Here is a 16,157-nt window from a genome sequence, read left to right as displayed (position 1 = left end):
GGTTCACGCCATTCTCCTGCCTCAGCCTCCCGAGTAGCTGGGACTACAGGCGCCCGCTACCACGCCCGGCTAATTTTTTGTATTTTTAGTAGAGACGGGGTTTCACCGTGTTAGCCAGGATGGTCTCGATCTCCTGACCTCGTGATCCGCCCGCCTCGGCCTCCCAAAGTGCTGGGATTACAGGCGTGAGCCACCGCGCCCGGCCCCAAATTTTCAATCAGTGGAAAGAAGTGTTGAGATTTTAGGCCTTCATCTCTAATAGTGACTGCTGTTTACAGCGGTCCAGGGGGCTGTGAGTCTTCTTTGTGTGTCTTGGGGTTGAAATTCAAGGTTTTGTCAAGACCATGCATCTTCAGGGATGGCTTCCTCCATTGTTGGGGAGAATCCCTGTGGACAGTGTTCATCTTTGGAGAACTGAATTTAGGACTCAACAGAAGGTCTTGGGGTGGGGGGTCACAGAAACTAAGAGATCACTGCGATGCCCCTCCCTGAATACATACGTATTGCTCGTTCCAAGTCATGGAGGGAGAACTTTGGAGCCTGGCCTTGTCAGACAGAGGAGGGGGTGACCACTCTCCTGCCATTTCTGTTTGCAGGGTGAGGAAGTTGCCTGAATTCCATCTGTGTGCCCACATACACAAAGCTCTGTTACACAAAGGAGCTACTCCAGGGACTAACTTGAGTGGGATTATGTGGAAACGAACACAATCCACTGGGATGGTGGTACTGTTATGAAACAACACAGATTGCCTGAGCCTGGATATCAAAACAAAAGCACCGAGTATGGGAATTTTTCTCAAGCAGCTTCTCTGTCCAGTATCCTGAGAGGGCCCCACACTGCCCTGTCCTTCCATCTGTCACTAATTAATTCAAATATTTCCTAGGGTTCTAGCTGCTACCTTACATCTTCTGGAAGTGACTATCAGGGCCCTCACAGAGGTAAAGAATCAATGAATAACTCCAAGAAGCCTTTGCTCATTTCTTTCAAAGTTGTGTCGCTTCCATAATACCTGATGAAACACTCTGCCTTCATATGAGGGGGCGGGGAGGGGGTGGAGAGAGAGAGAGAGAGAGATTGCACACCATGGCGAAAACAGCTCTCCTGAAGGGTGTGAAAAAAACAGTTAACAATGAAGGAGAGAGAAACAAAAAGCTATTCAACAGATGCACGTCATTTTTACTCTTCAGTGTGGATCAGTTTTTCTTGTTAATTATATCACCTATTCTTTCCTTATATTGATAATTACATAATTACATGAAACAGATGGGTGACAGAATGCACCCAGATGGTGAGAACGTAAACAGGCTTACAAATTGCTTATTCTTGAGCATACTAAAAAGAATTATTTAATAATACATAGATTTCTATACTCTACACATCTGTTGAGTAGAGCCTTCAAAATGGGTTACTTTGTCATTTTTTTTTTTCTTAAACAGATACAATGTCCTCCCTGGGAATTCCTGGGAGGCCAACTGCCATGGAGGTAAAATATTTCACCTTTTCCATAATTTGGATTCCTGAAATTCTAAATTCATGTTCTGAGCCCACTGGCTTGCTTTTCCCCTCCCATTTTGAAAAATAGAAACGGTGGTTTCAAGGGGAGTTACAATCACATGTAGCACTGGTTATACTTTCACAAGCTGGACAAGGTTAAAAATGGGAGGGTTTGCCTTGAGAACATATTTGACATGTTTTAATTGCATCTGATGGGCTTCTTGCATGAAATTCTTTCAAAATAATTATGAAACTAAGTCAAAAGCACCAAAGCTGCACGGGCTGAGTGTGTGTGTGGAGGCGTGTCTTTCAGAGGAGGGGCTCACAGGCAGCAGAGGCTTCTGGAGGGTCTGAGGGAAGAAGTGGCATTAGCCGCTTCCTCGTGGCCCACATGCCACCTCTGTGTTCTATGGAGTCAGGGCTCTGCTTAAATGATCCTGATCGGAGGAGTTGTACCTGCCCTGTTCCCACCCTCCCCTCCCGGGCTCTCCTCCTGATGGCACTTGCTGCCACCAGACATGGTGCCTCCTGGTCTGTTTGCATACTGTCTGCTGCTCCAACTAGAACGCAAGTGCTATGTGGCAGGGATGTGCCTATTTATGGCTGTCACCACAGAGCACAGAGCTGGGCCCACCACATGATCAGTACGCAACAATACTGACTGAATGAATGACATCAATTAACTCTCCACCACCAAGCCTCCTAACCAGCGAAGCAGAACAGGCCCTGTGCTTGCGGTTTCAACAGAAAAGCCTATCCAGGCAGGAGCAGGGAGTGACCAACAAGGGGACTTCTCAGTGGCAGGTGGGGGTGGAGGATAGCAGGGGTTCCTCTCTCAGTTGAAAAGCAGGTACAAAAGCCATGGTGTTTATCGGGCTCATGGACAAAAAGCAGGACACCTAGAAACATGGTTTGGTGGGGGTAGAGAAACAGGCTCAGGGAGAGACAAACCCACCTGGCTTCTGGTGCACACCTGGCTCTTGGTGAGGCAGGGGTGGGTCACAGAACTCCAGAATCAGGCTGTTGTCTCCCACCGCACCAGGAAGTGACGACATGTAGACGTGCTTGGAATTGGAAATGTAAGCACTTCCCCGGGGCCAAACTTGGATGGGGATTGTGTGGACTCTGTGTGTATGTATTTATGTATGCCTGGTGTGTGTGTGAGAGAGATGGCTGGAGGGAGAGAGGGACAGAGAGAGAGAGTCATGAGAAGCATCTGAGTCCTCAGGGGCCTGGAGATCGTTTTAGAATTTGGGCTCTGTGAACTATGGCCGCCTTCCGCTCTTGAATAGGGTGGTGGAAGTGCTGAGCTGTTAGAAGTCACATGGTCTGAAAGGGGCCTGCCAGCCTCGGTCCTACCAACACACGGTGACCAAAGACCCAGTGTGTGGGGACCGATGTTGTCTGCAAACAAACCAAAAGACTTGTGATATATAATTCTATAGGACATTGTCAGCCCATCTTTGGGACCTGCTCAACTGTGATTTGTGACAGATAATACTCAAATCCATTTTTAAATCAAACATCAACTCCAGTTTCATGAAAAGTGCTGTCCCCACAGATCCGTGAAGGGCGGTGGGAGGGGTGGTTTGCATGAGAGAGGAGCTCTGCTAAGGTGACTGGAAAGTGCTGCCTAAGACCTGTTCCCTGGAAGCACAGCTCTTTTTGGTTAAATACATAAACTACCATAAAAACCACAATTACAGTGACTACCATGGTGATAATTTCAATGCACTGAATTATATGAAAAAATAAAACAAACAAAACCTGGGACACAACTGAACAGCACAAGAAGTAGGAATGTGGCACAGTCTGTAATTTATGTTTATTGCCATGGGTTTCGACGGACCAAATGGCTCATGCCTGCCTGCACTGTAGCTGAGTCATGTTTGATATCTCAAAGTGGCAGTAAAAAAAATCTTTATGGCTCCCATGCTATTTTCATACCTTATTTATTCTGTTTTTTTCCCCTGTTTTTAAGTCATCTTTTGTACTTTCTTCTTGCTTATTAAGTTGGTTACTATGGAGATCATGACATCAGTCATCTTGACTAAGCTTAATGGTCTTGAGGCAACATTCAGACTAAAAGTTTTGATACTTAAAGTGGCTCAACCCTGGAGAACGAGAGCAGATTGAGAAGTGAGGACTGTGGACTTCAAGCTGCTTCTCTAATGGAACACAGACAGAGGTGGAAGGCGGTCCCTGCCCACTCCACCAACGCCACGTGGGGCAGCCCTTTGGGAGGACCGCGCCCCTGGCTAACCAGGTACTGCACTTTCCAAGGCCCATTTAATCCTCTGCCTCTGATGAACTCAAATGCCATTTTCCCTCTGGATTTGATGAGTGTGCAAATAAAGATAACCAAACTCAAATTGCTTTAGGAAAATTGCTAAACTGTGGAAGGCTTTTAATCCATCTCAGTTTAATTTGAATGTAAAACCTCTCTAGGTTCTCGGTTTTCCTGATCTTTCACATCTTCCAGGAAGGCAAAACCCATTTTTTAAATAGTTTATTTTTTGTAGAGGTAGAGGTCTCGCTGTGTTACCAGGCTGGTCTCAAACTCCTGGCTTCAAGTGATCCTCCTATTTCAGCCTCCCAAAGTGTGGGATGACAGGTATGAGCCACTGTGCCTGGCCCATATCGCATTTGTAAAACTAGAATTTATTAACGGGATATAACAAGTGAAAGTTTTAATAAAAAGGCCTGAAAGTTAGGCTTATGACACTGTACTTTATTCTATATGCATCTACTGACCTCCAATCACTTCATAATGAATGGAATCACATTTTTATAATTCTTCCATGAGCCAGAGGGAGTTGGCCAGCCCCAGAGGGGCATTCGTGGTCTGTGTTTCACGTGTCTGTCGCTGCTGTCATCCTAGTGGGGTGTTGTTTTTGTACTAGCAGATGTGTTTCATTTCTACCAATCCCTGCTGACTCATGACCCCTCCTGATGCTGCAGGCAACAGCCAGGGAACACCAGGCCTTTGGGCAGACCCAGCCCCAGAGAACAAATGCGTCAATTCTGTGCTGTTTTGTTTCCAGGCAGATAACGGGTTGCAAGAAGGTTTTTTGAGTCTGAAAAGCCTGACTGTTATGCATCAAAAGTCAAAGTTGATGCTTCCAATGACAGATGCAAAAGAACACGTGGGGACAGCGAGCCCACTGTCTGAGGACCAGGAGGAGGGAAGCCAGAGGGGAAGAAGGAGAAATCAGTGCAGCGCAGCCCTCTCCTTCCTCTGGCTAAGGCCAGGAAAGTGGAAGGAAGGGGGCAGGATCCCTACAAAGATTTTGGAGAATACAGGAAGGAGACTGCCTCACGAGGGCGACTCTACTGCCACCTTGTCCTGGGAAGAGTCCAGTGGAGATGGCTGAGGGAACTTCCCGGACAAGGGAGGAAATGAGGCAGCAATGAGCTTCTGAAAGCCCAAAGCGAGGAAAGCAGGAGAGGAAGAGAGCACCTGGCTCCAGGGAACACAAGGCCACACTCAGACTGGCCTCAAGGCTGTGAGGATGGGATTCTTCTGCAGCAAGCAGTGAGGGCTGCGGGGGCCTGGATGCCAGGACAAGGGGTGACTTTGCCTGAGGACAAAAGCTGATGTTCTGAACTCAGGATTCCTGTGAGGACAGGCACTACCCAAGCAGCAGGTACCTCCCCTCCCAGCCTCCTCCCCGCCTGCCACGATGCCATGACATTCCATGTCCATGAGCTCCTGAGAACTTGGATGTCTTTCCTACCCGCCTAAAAACATGAAAGAAGAAATCTCCCAAATGGACTCAATGTAAACATTAAATGATTAAATTTACCCAGAATTGATGGAGGTTACTTTTACTCCCATCAGGTGGAATAAAGGCTCAAAGCAGAGACTCAGCTCAATTAGACAAAAATAGGAAAATAAAAGATGTATCCTTTTGCACACCTGGTTACTTATCTTAAAAATCTGTATCTGACATAAAAAAGAGGGTTTGCTGTATATCTCTGTACTCTGTATGTTGCTTAGATAAAGCAACATATTGCGAAGAGAAATCATCTTTTTCAATTCAGGAATCACAAGTTTTCATTTTCAAATTCTAAACCTTTATGCTTTTTGATTAAAGAGTAACTTTGATTAAACTTTTGATTAAAAAGTAACTTTACCTTTGACTGAGCAATACCATTTCCAGGAATTTGTTCAAAGGAAATCAAAACAAATGTGCTGAAAAATAATAAGGGCAGACATGGTAGCATTGTTCATCGTGATAAAAATTGGGATAAAAACTTAACCAACATGAGGGAATTGGCCTACACACAGCAATGGTGAATCGTGGGCTCTGACATCACACTGTTTAGTCCCCAAACCGTGACTTAGCAGCTGTGTGGCCTCAGCATGAAGAAAATAGATGCTACATTCCAAAGGAGCCCCCTTATAAAAATGCCAAAGTCAGTGGCAAGCACCGATTAAATGCCTTTTAACTCCTAACTCATAATGAAGACATGAAAGGGTTAGATGAGTACATGCAAAAGGGGCTTTTTTGAAGATTTCTTCCAGGAGAACTGTTGACGTGCTGTGAGTCCCATGCCTCCCACCCCAAAGAGGACAGATGGAGGAGGTGCCTTGTCCTTTGCTTTAAGTCACAGAAAGGGTTTGGGAGCCCTCCAAGAGCTTCATGTGAGTCCCCTAGACACAGCGGATGGATGTGCTGGGTGAGCTGAAGGGCAGGTGGCCTGCACGGGCAGAACCTGCTGACCCACAGAGGCAAGAGCTCTTCTCGCAGGTCCTTCCTATAGGGCACCTCCAGGGGCAAATGAGACTCAGTGTCAAAGCTAGAGGATGGCATCTCCTGCATCATGGAGTTGCCTCCTCCTCCAACTGTTCCTCCCTGCCCTGACCCCAATTTCAGAAAGACTAGAAATTCAACTCAATAAGAAGACACTAATAGGCTAAAGAAAGAGAAAACACTAAATACTGAAAAGCTATATAAATGCTAAGTGGAAGGGGCACGAGAGTTAGGAAGAGACAAGAGGCCCTCCCCATCCTGCCTTCTCCAGCCACAGGCTTCCTATGTGCTGCAGGCTTCAGCAGCGGGTCAGGGGAGTCTAACCCTTGGAGGGAAATTGAATTTTGATTATTACATAAAATGAAATTGGACATTTTATGGAATTAAGATCATATATTGTGATTGGAAGTGACCCATACAGCTTTAATGACCTAGAATTGACCAGAAGGTCCCAGAACTTGCTCAATTTCCATCCGGGTGCAGGAGAAAACTCAGCCACATAGAACATATTTACAGGACGATGAGATATAGAACTCAAGTGGCTTTGTGACCTCACGCAAGTCCTACTGGCTTAACGCTCATTGGCATTACCAAACCTCTACTAACCTCAGTTTTCCCCACTGCAAAATGGAGACGATGACTCTGAAACATCTGTGAGAATGAAAGGAGATCATCCAGGACAGGATGTAATGCAGGGCCGGGCAGGAGGAAAGGACTCACTGAGCGGCGGGGCTTGCAGCTTAACAGAAAACTGTGTGGCCACGAAAATCACACTTTACAATACTTAGTAACAAGTAAATATAGTCATAACATATTAAGTGAAGAGGCATGTTTCAAACACTATAACCCCATATCTAATAGCATATATGCAGTCTTTTTCACATAAAATAATCCAGAAGTTGAAACCCCAGAATATTAACAAAGGTAATCAAAAGATAGGAGGAGTGAAGGTTTTACTGATTTTCTCTATTGTTTTTTCCTAAAATTTCTACCAAAAACATAGATTGCTTTTGTAATAACATATTTATTTTTAATCAAGGGGAAAAGATGTCACTTCTCTAGTCAGTATCTGCAGCTCTAATTGTCCTCTTTGTCATTTTATATCCCCAGCTACTTTAAAATACACAAAGCAAAGCCTCACGTTGGAGCTGCCATTCCTTTCTTCCCTGAAGGCAGATTCTGAAGAAGCCACTTAGCTGCCACGGCCAGTTTCTGCCTGGGAGCTCAGCTTCACCCGGAGCCTTGCTAGGCTGCAGGCTTCCAGAGCTCTGCGGCAGGCAGCTGATGCGTCCGGAGGCACTTCTGGACCTCTGTGGCATTCATTACCCTGGCTCTGCAGGGAGGAGAATGCATTTTTTCCCCCCTACCGGGTTGTGGCAAGAACCCGATCAGCATCCAGGAAATCCTTAGAATTTTTTCTTTTTTGTTGGAAGCAGTGGCAGCTCTTTTTAACAGCAATAATTTTACTAAAGGTGGATCAAACAAAGAATCTGCTGGTGGCTTAAAAAAAACAGAAAGTCCCCCATTTTCCTCCCGCATTTGGATGGGCATCTTGTTTGCTACCTGAGCTCTCTTAGATGTCCACACAGGACCACAAGAGGCTGCTGAGTTAGAGAGGGTGAAGCAGGAAAGCTAACAGAGGTTTTATTTTAGAAAAATCTCTGCTTTCAAAAGAACTGAAACAGTATTACCAGTGTAGTCTCAAATGTGTGTATGAAGCTCTCTTGGAGTGGTGGAAACTCTACTTCTGAAACTGAAAGAACAGTTGAGACATTGCCCTTCAATGGCCTTGATTTGACCAGCACTTCATCAATTATTAGCCAGAATGCCGAATCCGATCTAAGAATGAAAGAATGCAAAATAATGCAGTCACTTTGGAAAATAGTTTGGCAGTTCCTCAAAATATTAAACATAGAGTTACCATGTGACCCAGCAGTCCCACTTGTAGGTATAGACACCGCCCCCCAAATGAAAACATATATATATATATATGGTATATATATATATACCCAAAAACCTGTGTGCAAATTTTCATAGCAACATTTCCATCATAGCCAAATAGTGGAAATAACTCAAATGTCATCAACTCATGCATGAAAAAATAAAATATAGTATTATCTACACAATAGGATAGTCAACAATAAAAAAGAGACAAAGTACAGATACACACGCTACAACGTGGATGAAACATGCTAAGAAGCCAGTTACAAAATACTGCATAGTATATGTTGCAACTTGTATGAAATGTCCAGAGTAGGTAAGTTCATAGAGAGATTAAGTAGATTACTGGTTGTCTAGGGCTGAGAGGAGAGGGCTGGGAAAGAGAGGAAGTGACTGCCAGTGGGCACAGGTTCCTTTTGCAGGTGATGAAAATGTTCTAAAATTAGATAGTGGTGATGGTTGTTCAACTCTGAGAATATACTAAAAACCTTTGAATTGTATGGTTTAAGTGGGTGAATTGTATGGTGTATATGTATGATTTATATCGCAATGTGAAGCTGTTAAAGACATGGCTGGGGGAAGAGACTGTCCTATAAATATCTGTCCTAGAAAATGAGGATAAGATGTAGCATCGATTCCTGACAACACTAAGATGTTAAGAAGTTACTCTTCCCAATTTCTTCTCTATCATGTCCTTACAGCCTCAACTTGCCACCTGACCACTGCCCAGTTACTCAACAATTTCCACAGCTTGTTGATCATGCCACTGATTCACATCCTGTCTCTTCCCTCCACCCATCCCCCACCCCAAAAAATAAACCTGTAGTTACTCATCTGATGGGCACTTACTTGGGTTCTGAAACCACATCCAACATGGAACTGAATCTTGGGAAATGTATAATGTAGCCTCCATATGGGATCATAATTTTTTTCTTCCTTTCCCAGCAGCTGCCACCAGAATTTTGTAACAACAAAGGTTTTTTGTAACAACAAAAATTACAAAGGTTTCCAACAACAAACCCATACAGCAGAGAGCTAACTGCAGACAGCCTGAATCAGCGGGTGTCCAAAACCTGCCAGCACACCAACCTGGACCCATGTCTGCTCCTTCCTAGCCCAGGTCAGACAGGGTCAGGCTGGTACCAGATCAAACCCAAGAGTGGATGATTCAGCCAAGAGGAAAATTCAAACTGCACTGGGAGAAATGCAATCGTCTGTGGGTCACCTTTTTGTTAAGTACCTGGTGCCAAGGACTTGTGAGGTTCAACAAGATCTGTATCGAGCCATATTCCTTTTCTGTAGTTTGGTTTTCCTATCATGAGTCATATTAGTACTTCAGCCTTTAGGTAGGAAAGTATATCTGTAGTAGTTAAAGACAGGAGTTTTGGCAACCAGCTGCCTGGGTTTGAAACTCTGTCAATTAATTTGCCTTTGGACAAGTTATTTACCTGCCCTCCTGGCAAGCCTGTTTGCTTTAGGTACACTGAGGATGGTAACTGCAGCAACTGTTTACATGTGCTGATGAGAGGACTAGATGAGAAACTCCATGGGAATTCTTTAAGCAAGAGCTCAAGAAGTAATAGTAATGCAACAGTAGTTGTTTTTATTACCTTGTAACCTTTCTAAGAGCGAAAAATTAGGACAGTAATGAGAATAAACACTAGTTTATAAGTCCTTCTGGTGAATATTTATATACTATTCATATAATAGACACTTATATAATATATAACATATTATATTAAACTAGATAATGTTCAGAGAATTGGAAAGAAATGGCCATAGAACTTGTATTGTAGAAAGAAGAAAGCCCATAAAGGAACTTATGTAAATGATCCCAAGAATCTGAGAGAAAAGAGTTCACTATAAGTAGAAGGAAATGCACTTCTCATAGATAGTGTAAACACATAGGAACTGGCTGGGAAGTGGCTTGAAGCAGCAAACTGGACTCATGGCGATGATTTAAAGTGGGTTAATTTCATTTCAAGAAAATATGCCTCCCATCGTCACATTAATAATGATTAGAGCATATATGATGCTGAAAAAATACAGGTCTGCCTTTTTAGAAACCTCTACCAAGGTGATGGCCAAAGAGCTAAAAACACATCACACACCCCAACCACAAATATAACCAAGGGAAGTCTAACCACTGGTGGTGAAAGTTACCAAGTTTAAGGAAGGGGCTGGGAAACAATAAAGCTGGGGAAAATCTAGCAGGTGCTGGGAGAATAATGCAATTTCCTAGGGCAGCAGATGCACAAGTGAAACAGTATCCAGTAACAGTCCATCAGATGGTAATTATAGCTGGACTGGGAAGAACAGCCAGATGAAAAGGGGCAATTCAAAGGGTAACTGAATGCCAGTGAGTGACATCTTCCTGAGAGATCACATACCAGGAAAAAGCAGGGCCATCACTTAGCTCTGAGGGGGAGGGGTTCCATAAGCCGTCATTTTTCTTTGTAGAAGGACAAAGAAAAAATGTGGAGAAATGAATGCACAGAATCCAAATGGAGGCCTCCAAAGAATTCATTAGTTGAGATTTAATCAGACCATCATTAATAAGCAACCAGAAAAAAACAAGATCACTCTGAAAGTATGATTGCTCAGGAAGGATGAAGGGTTGATTTAGTTCTGAAAATATCTGAGAGAGAGGTGAGTTCACGCTACAATTCTATGGACACTATAAACCAAGATGAAGAGCTGAAGTGACTGAAGTGGATGATGGGGAGCATCTACTGACATTGAGGCAATGGGAGGGGCTCTTTAAGTTCAAAGCAGGTTTTCTGGAGTGTAATATGACAAATAACAGTTGTGTAAACTCCCATTTCTGGAAAGGAAGCAGTGCCTTTTTCTCAAACACATTCCCTCTCCAGGAATTCTGCAGAAACAGGTCTGAGCCCAGTGTGGCTGTTTCTCCTGAGTTTGGGCTTGTGTCACCTGGGAGGCCAGTACAAGCCCTCATCTACCCCCATTTAATACTGAAACTAGACTGGAAGCTCCATGCAGGCAAGGATGGTGATACAGTCATATCTGAATCCCTATAAAAGGCAGAAAGGAAAGAAAACAGGCTTGTATGTAGACCCACCCTCAAAGTAAGTGTAAGGCAGCTTGTTCGGCTGTCTTTAATCAATATAACCACTAAATTAATTCAGCCCAATTTTGAGTGTTTTCCTGATCATAATACTCATTCAGGATAAATACTTGAGGGGATGGATGGATACTCCATTTTACATGATGTGATTATTACTCATTGCATGCCTGTATCAAAATATCTCATGTACCCTATAAACATCGATACCTACTGTGTACCAACAAAAACTAAAAATTAAAGAAATAAAATAATTTTGTAAAAAATAATAATTCTTATGCAGGCAGGCCCTGATGAGTCATCTAATAAAAACTTCCATGAGAGTAACTCTCATAATGTAAAAGCACAGGCCAAGATGGCTCATTCAAGCTCAGAAAAGAATCTTCCAGGTCTATGATGTCAATTACGGTCTTGGTCAGGAAAAAGCCCTCTCTCTTACCCATGCATTCACACTGGTTGACTGTGGAGACATTACTATGAATCTTTGAGGCCTGATTCTGAAATGTGTGATGAAAATCATTTATGTTTTCTAGGCTCTTTTTTATGACCTGCTGTGGGGTAGGCTGTCAATTAATAGAAACGACGGGGAAGGTGTTGTGGCCGGGACACTGATCGTCCAAACCAGGCAGGAATTAGGAAGGCCTTGGGGTGGGAGCGAGGGCATATTTCCCTGCCATGCAGTGATGAATTTCAATCACTGCTTCCTTGTGCCAGATTCAAATTGGCAACCTACCGAGATGAAATGCTTTCTATCCCATTACTCATGCCTGGAGTGATCTGTTCCCTTGAAGATTGGCTTCCTAGGTGAAAGCTAGGGACTGGATGGTCACTCTAAGATGCTTTAAATAGGATAAAAGGTATGAAAGACGAGTGGCCAGCAAGAGAAATGATATGGACATGGTGAGGGAGCTGAGGGTCTCATATAAAGCTTGATGCACTGGGAGGGGTTGTTGGGGGGGTGCGGTGAGAGATGTGAAACCTAAAGGGAAAATTCATTCATTTGGTAATGACAGTTGCTCAGCCTTGCACAGTTTGCTACTGCAATGCTATTGCTCTACTAAGAAAACAATGTCTTGAGGGCTATACTGAGATTCCTCCTAAAAATATTCTACTTGGCTCAACTTGTGTCAGATAATCACTCTAAAACATTAAAACTGTCTAAAATGTTAAAAAGAGAAAAATAATTTTAATAATATAATTTAGCATTTTAACTTTTTAATACCGAGGCCCATTCCATGGGGATTATGGTCTCGATAAATAATCCTGTGATTAAACTTTTAATATGTCTAAAATTTTTCACTGAATCTTGTTTACTAAATCTAAATCTCCATTACAATTTTCTGAAGCTTGAGTACAATGAGTAGCAATAAAAGTGCTTCTTAAACAGTCAGAATTCACCTGTGAAATAAGCACAATAGCACGAGCAGCAGGTAGCAGGCATCTGTGTTAGAATCCTCCCACCCATCTGCTAAGTGGCTGTCTTCCTGGACCCTGGGTTTCAACAATCCATCTTGGCTTTGTGCTGAAATACACCAGGGCTCAGGGGTGAGGGGCACAGCATACTGAGATAAACATGGAAAAGGTTACTCAATGTAAGCAATGGTTTCGGATCATACCAACCTGGGAAGTAGTAATGAGATAATTTTAAATGAAATAAAATGTTCCCTCTGGCTTTCTCCCCACCTAGAGCTCCAACTCACCTCAAAGTCACCTAACTGAAAATTCTCACAGTAGGGTGGGAGGGAGGGGGCAGGTGTGGAACTGCTTCATATTCATAAAAACGATGCTTCCTGATATCCATGCAGCAGCTCTGGACTCCTCCCTCCAGCTCCAGCCAGGCCACCCATGCTGCCAGAGGGCTGGCTGAAGGTGCAGGAGCCGTGGGCTGCCACTGAAGTATAAGTGTCAGCACTGACTGCAGAAGGTCAGCATCTCTCATCCTGACCCTGACCTGATGCGGAAGCTGCAAGGTTGTACGCCTGGCACATCCATGTACTTCTATGCCCAGCGCCTTCTCCAGAGATCAGTTTGCCTCTGTGGAAACTGTATTTCAGTGGTGGAGACAGCATGTAGTCACTGTCTCTGACCCCAAGACACTGTCTTTGCACCAAACTTCTGGGTGTTGGCTCTCTTTCCAAAGCAGTCTGTTCCCAGGATCTTCACATGCAAACAGATCACATGGTGGCCCATCCCAAATGTCTTCCAGGTGGGCTAGGCACGTCTCATCTCCAGTGCTGTGGACCCTGCTACTTAAGAATATGCCTGTGACCTTCAGATAAAATGATATGAATCTGGAGTTTGCTTCAAAATGATATAGGAGAAAGGGGAAGTGGTGGGGGCACAGATCATCCAAAATCAGCTAAAGAGTTGCAAATCATTGCAGCTGGGTGCTGAGTGCGTGGGCATTCCAGTGCCACTCAATCTGTGTTCTGGAACAGGTGCCCATGTGCAAACTATTACAAGTCTATGAAGATATGAGTAAGAGAGACCGAGAGAAGCATTCAGAAGCTTTTATAGCAAACCAGCAGAGTAATGCTATGTCTGTTAAATCTAATAATAAAAGAATTTTGTCTGTCTTTGCTTTCTAAACTTGTTTTCCCAGGAATTCACTTTTTACAAAACTATTAGTCTATGACTAATTGCACATTAATTAAAAAAAAGGACAGATAGATTGAGAAGTCCTGCTTTATATGATCAGTCTCTACTCACATATAAATTTACAATGATATAAATTTTTTGTTATTTTACAAATATAAAGATGAATGTAAGACACAAAGCTGCCTCTGAGTTGGTCTGATGGAGGTGCCCTCCCCATCCCTCAGTGCACCCGCAAAGCTGCCTCTGAGTTGGTCTGATGGAGGTGCCCCCCCATCCCTCAGTGCACGCACAAGTAAGACAGGCTCTGGGTCGGGTGATGTACTTCCTGCAGCGCCGAGCGTATTGCGAGGTGTTTATTTCAGCATCGTCTCCAGCTCTGAGGGGCAGCTCCTTGGGTAAGTGTTTGGAGAGTTTAAACTTACACTTTCCTTTCTTCCTGTCTCACAAAGGACAAATGTTAGCCCACTGAGGGATTTTTTTTTTTTTTACTTACTTAAGTGAAAGAGTATACAAACACTGCAAGCCCATATCAGTCAACATGAGAAAATTATGTTTTCCAATTAAGTTATTGAAAAAACTGTGTGTATGTATACAGGTACATTTCCATTTATAAAGAATATCTAGGTTTGATTTCAGTCCTTTTTCCTGTTCTCCCAATAAAAGTGGCCCCTGGCCATTCATTTTAAGGTCAGAAACTCCTGCTGCCCCAGGGCAGCTCATATGCTTCTGTTAATCATCTTGATTCCCCTGGAGGAGGGAGTTAAACAAACCAGCTTAGGACCCGGGGCCCAAACATCTCGAATGCAGCCAGCTCTGTTTTCTCTGTCAGCTTTGTCCTAACAGCGAATGACCACTTAATGCATTGAAAGCAAAACATCATTGAAAGGGGGAATCTGCTTTTGAGGACAGGGAAAGAAAATGAAAATATGCTGGAGGATGACTCTAGGCCTTTTGTCCTGGGACACAGCAGCCTGAGAGGTATCCTCATGGCATGACCCTGCAGGGTCCTGTGGCTACTGCTTTAGGCTTCCCGGGAAATAACGACTTGAGGGAAAGGGCTGCAGGGGAGCCTTCGCGGGGCTCCGCCTGTAAGGGTATGAGCACCAGGTTCCCTGTAATTAAGAAGCAGCCTGCTCCTGTGAAGACAGCACTGCCACCCCATCTGCCAGGCCCGCGGGAGCTGGCACCGCGCCGCCCTGCCTGCCGCCCTGCTACCCACCGGATCCTTGGAGACCGCCTTTGATGGAGCGTTTATGCCAAGCTTTTCCAGAGGATAGACAATCTGTCGTCGTGGTCGCACGGGAACCAAGTAATGAAGGGCAGATGTCAGGGAGTGGGCGTAGGGGTTCTGGAACTGAAAGACAGCAATCTATATTTTAGGGGAGAGAATGTCAGAGAGGCTCAGCACAGATGTCTGCGTACAGCTTTACAAATACAAAACTCTTAACTCGGCCAAGTCAGAGAGGAAAAAAAAAAATCAGCAAATAAACAAACATACTCTTCGAGCAGAGGAATGAATTGTAGATAATGCCTGACACTAATGAAGATAATTACGAGAGTAATTACATTACTATCTCTGTGGGAATGACAGATAAACAAGTGGTTTGGTTTATGGGATTTTTCAGTACAAGTATTTTCCCCGGGAGGATATTCTTCTCCATAGTGATCATGCATCAGCTTGATCTGACCCCATTAAGCTGTGTTATCTGCATCCTGTTAACCTTTGCATGTTTGGCACAAGCTGCTTTAAGAAGACACATAGATAAAAATATCATCCAAGGGGTAACTTAGCAGGGATGTGAAAATCCTCCTGTTTGTAAGTCACTCACAGTGACTTCAACCAGACCTTTGTTCAACAACAACAACAACAACAACAACAACAACAACTGTTTTAGAACAAAAAGATAAAACTAGGAAGTGGGGGTGGGTGTGGGAGAAGTAGATCATATTATTTACATCTAGACTAATACTAAATTATGAGTTGGATTTATACTTATTGAAATGAACTATGATAAATCATGTCTTAGGGGAATGCTTTAAATATTGATTTTATCCAGTTTTAAAAACTTAGCAGAAAAACCAAACATGGTGATCTTTATTTCTGTCACATTTATGAAATCTTAGGGGTTTTGGTGAAATGAACTAAGGACATTGTAACCATTTAAATCTGAAGAGTTAGACTGTAAAATCAAAACTTTTAATGATACATTTATTGAATTTAGACTGGAAAGCAAAGACAGAAAAACAACTGTAGATGCATTTTAATAAATAGATGGTTTAC

The 16,157-nt window shown here is 43.6% G+C and overlaps 1 protein-coding gene across 13 annotated transcripts in view; it reads right to left on the bottom strand.

Annotated features, from left to right (window-relative positions):
- Window positions 1-16,157, bottom strand: part of CFAP61 (cilia and flagella associated protein 61) — a 305,696-nt gene that overhangs the window by 150,142 nt on the left and 139,397 nt on the right. For 5 of the 13 annotated variants that reach the window (XM_034947210.3, XM_055104783.2, XM_055104780.2 and 2 more), the window contains one exon: window positions 15,096-15,230. In XM_034947210.3, coding sequence (XP_034803101.1) covers window positions 15,096-15,230 — 135 coding nt within the window. Of the gene's footprint in view, window positions 1-7,943; window positions 8,092-13,729; window positions 14,313-15,095; window positions 15,246-16,157 lie in introns of those variants that run through there. The other 8 variants (XM_055104788.2, XM_055104789.2, XM_055104787.2 and 5 more) reach the window with 4 other exon arrangements.

The sequence above is a fragment of the Pan paniscus genome, chromosome 21, assembly GCF_029289425.2.
Source record: "Pan paniscus chromosome 21, NHGRI_mPanPan1-v2.0_pri, whole genome shotgun sequence".
Classification (NCBI taxonomy): Eukaryota; Metazoa; Chordata; class Mammalia; order Primates; family Hominidae; genus Pan; species Pan paniscus.
Note: the sequence above shows the minus strand (reverse complement) of the source record. Positions and strands in the feature narration are given on the sequence as shown.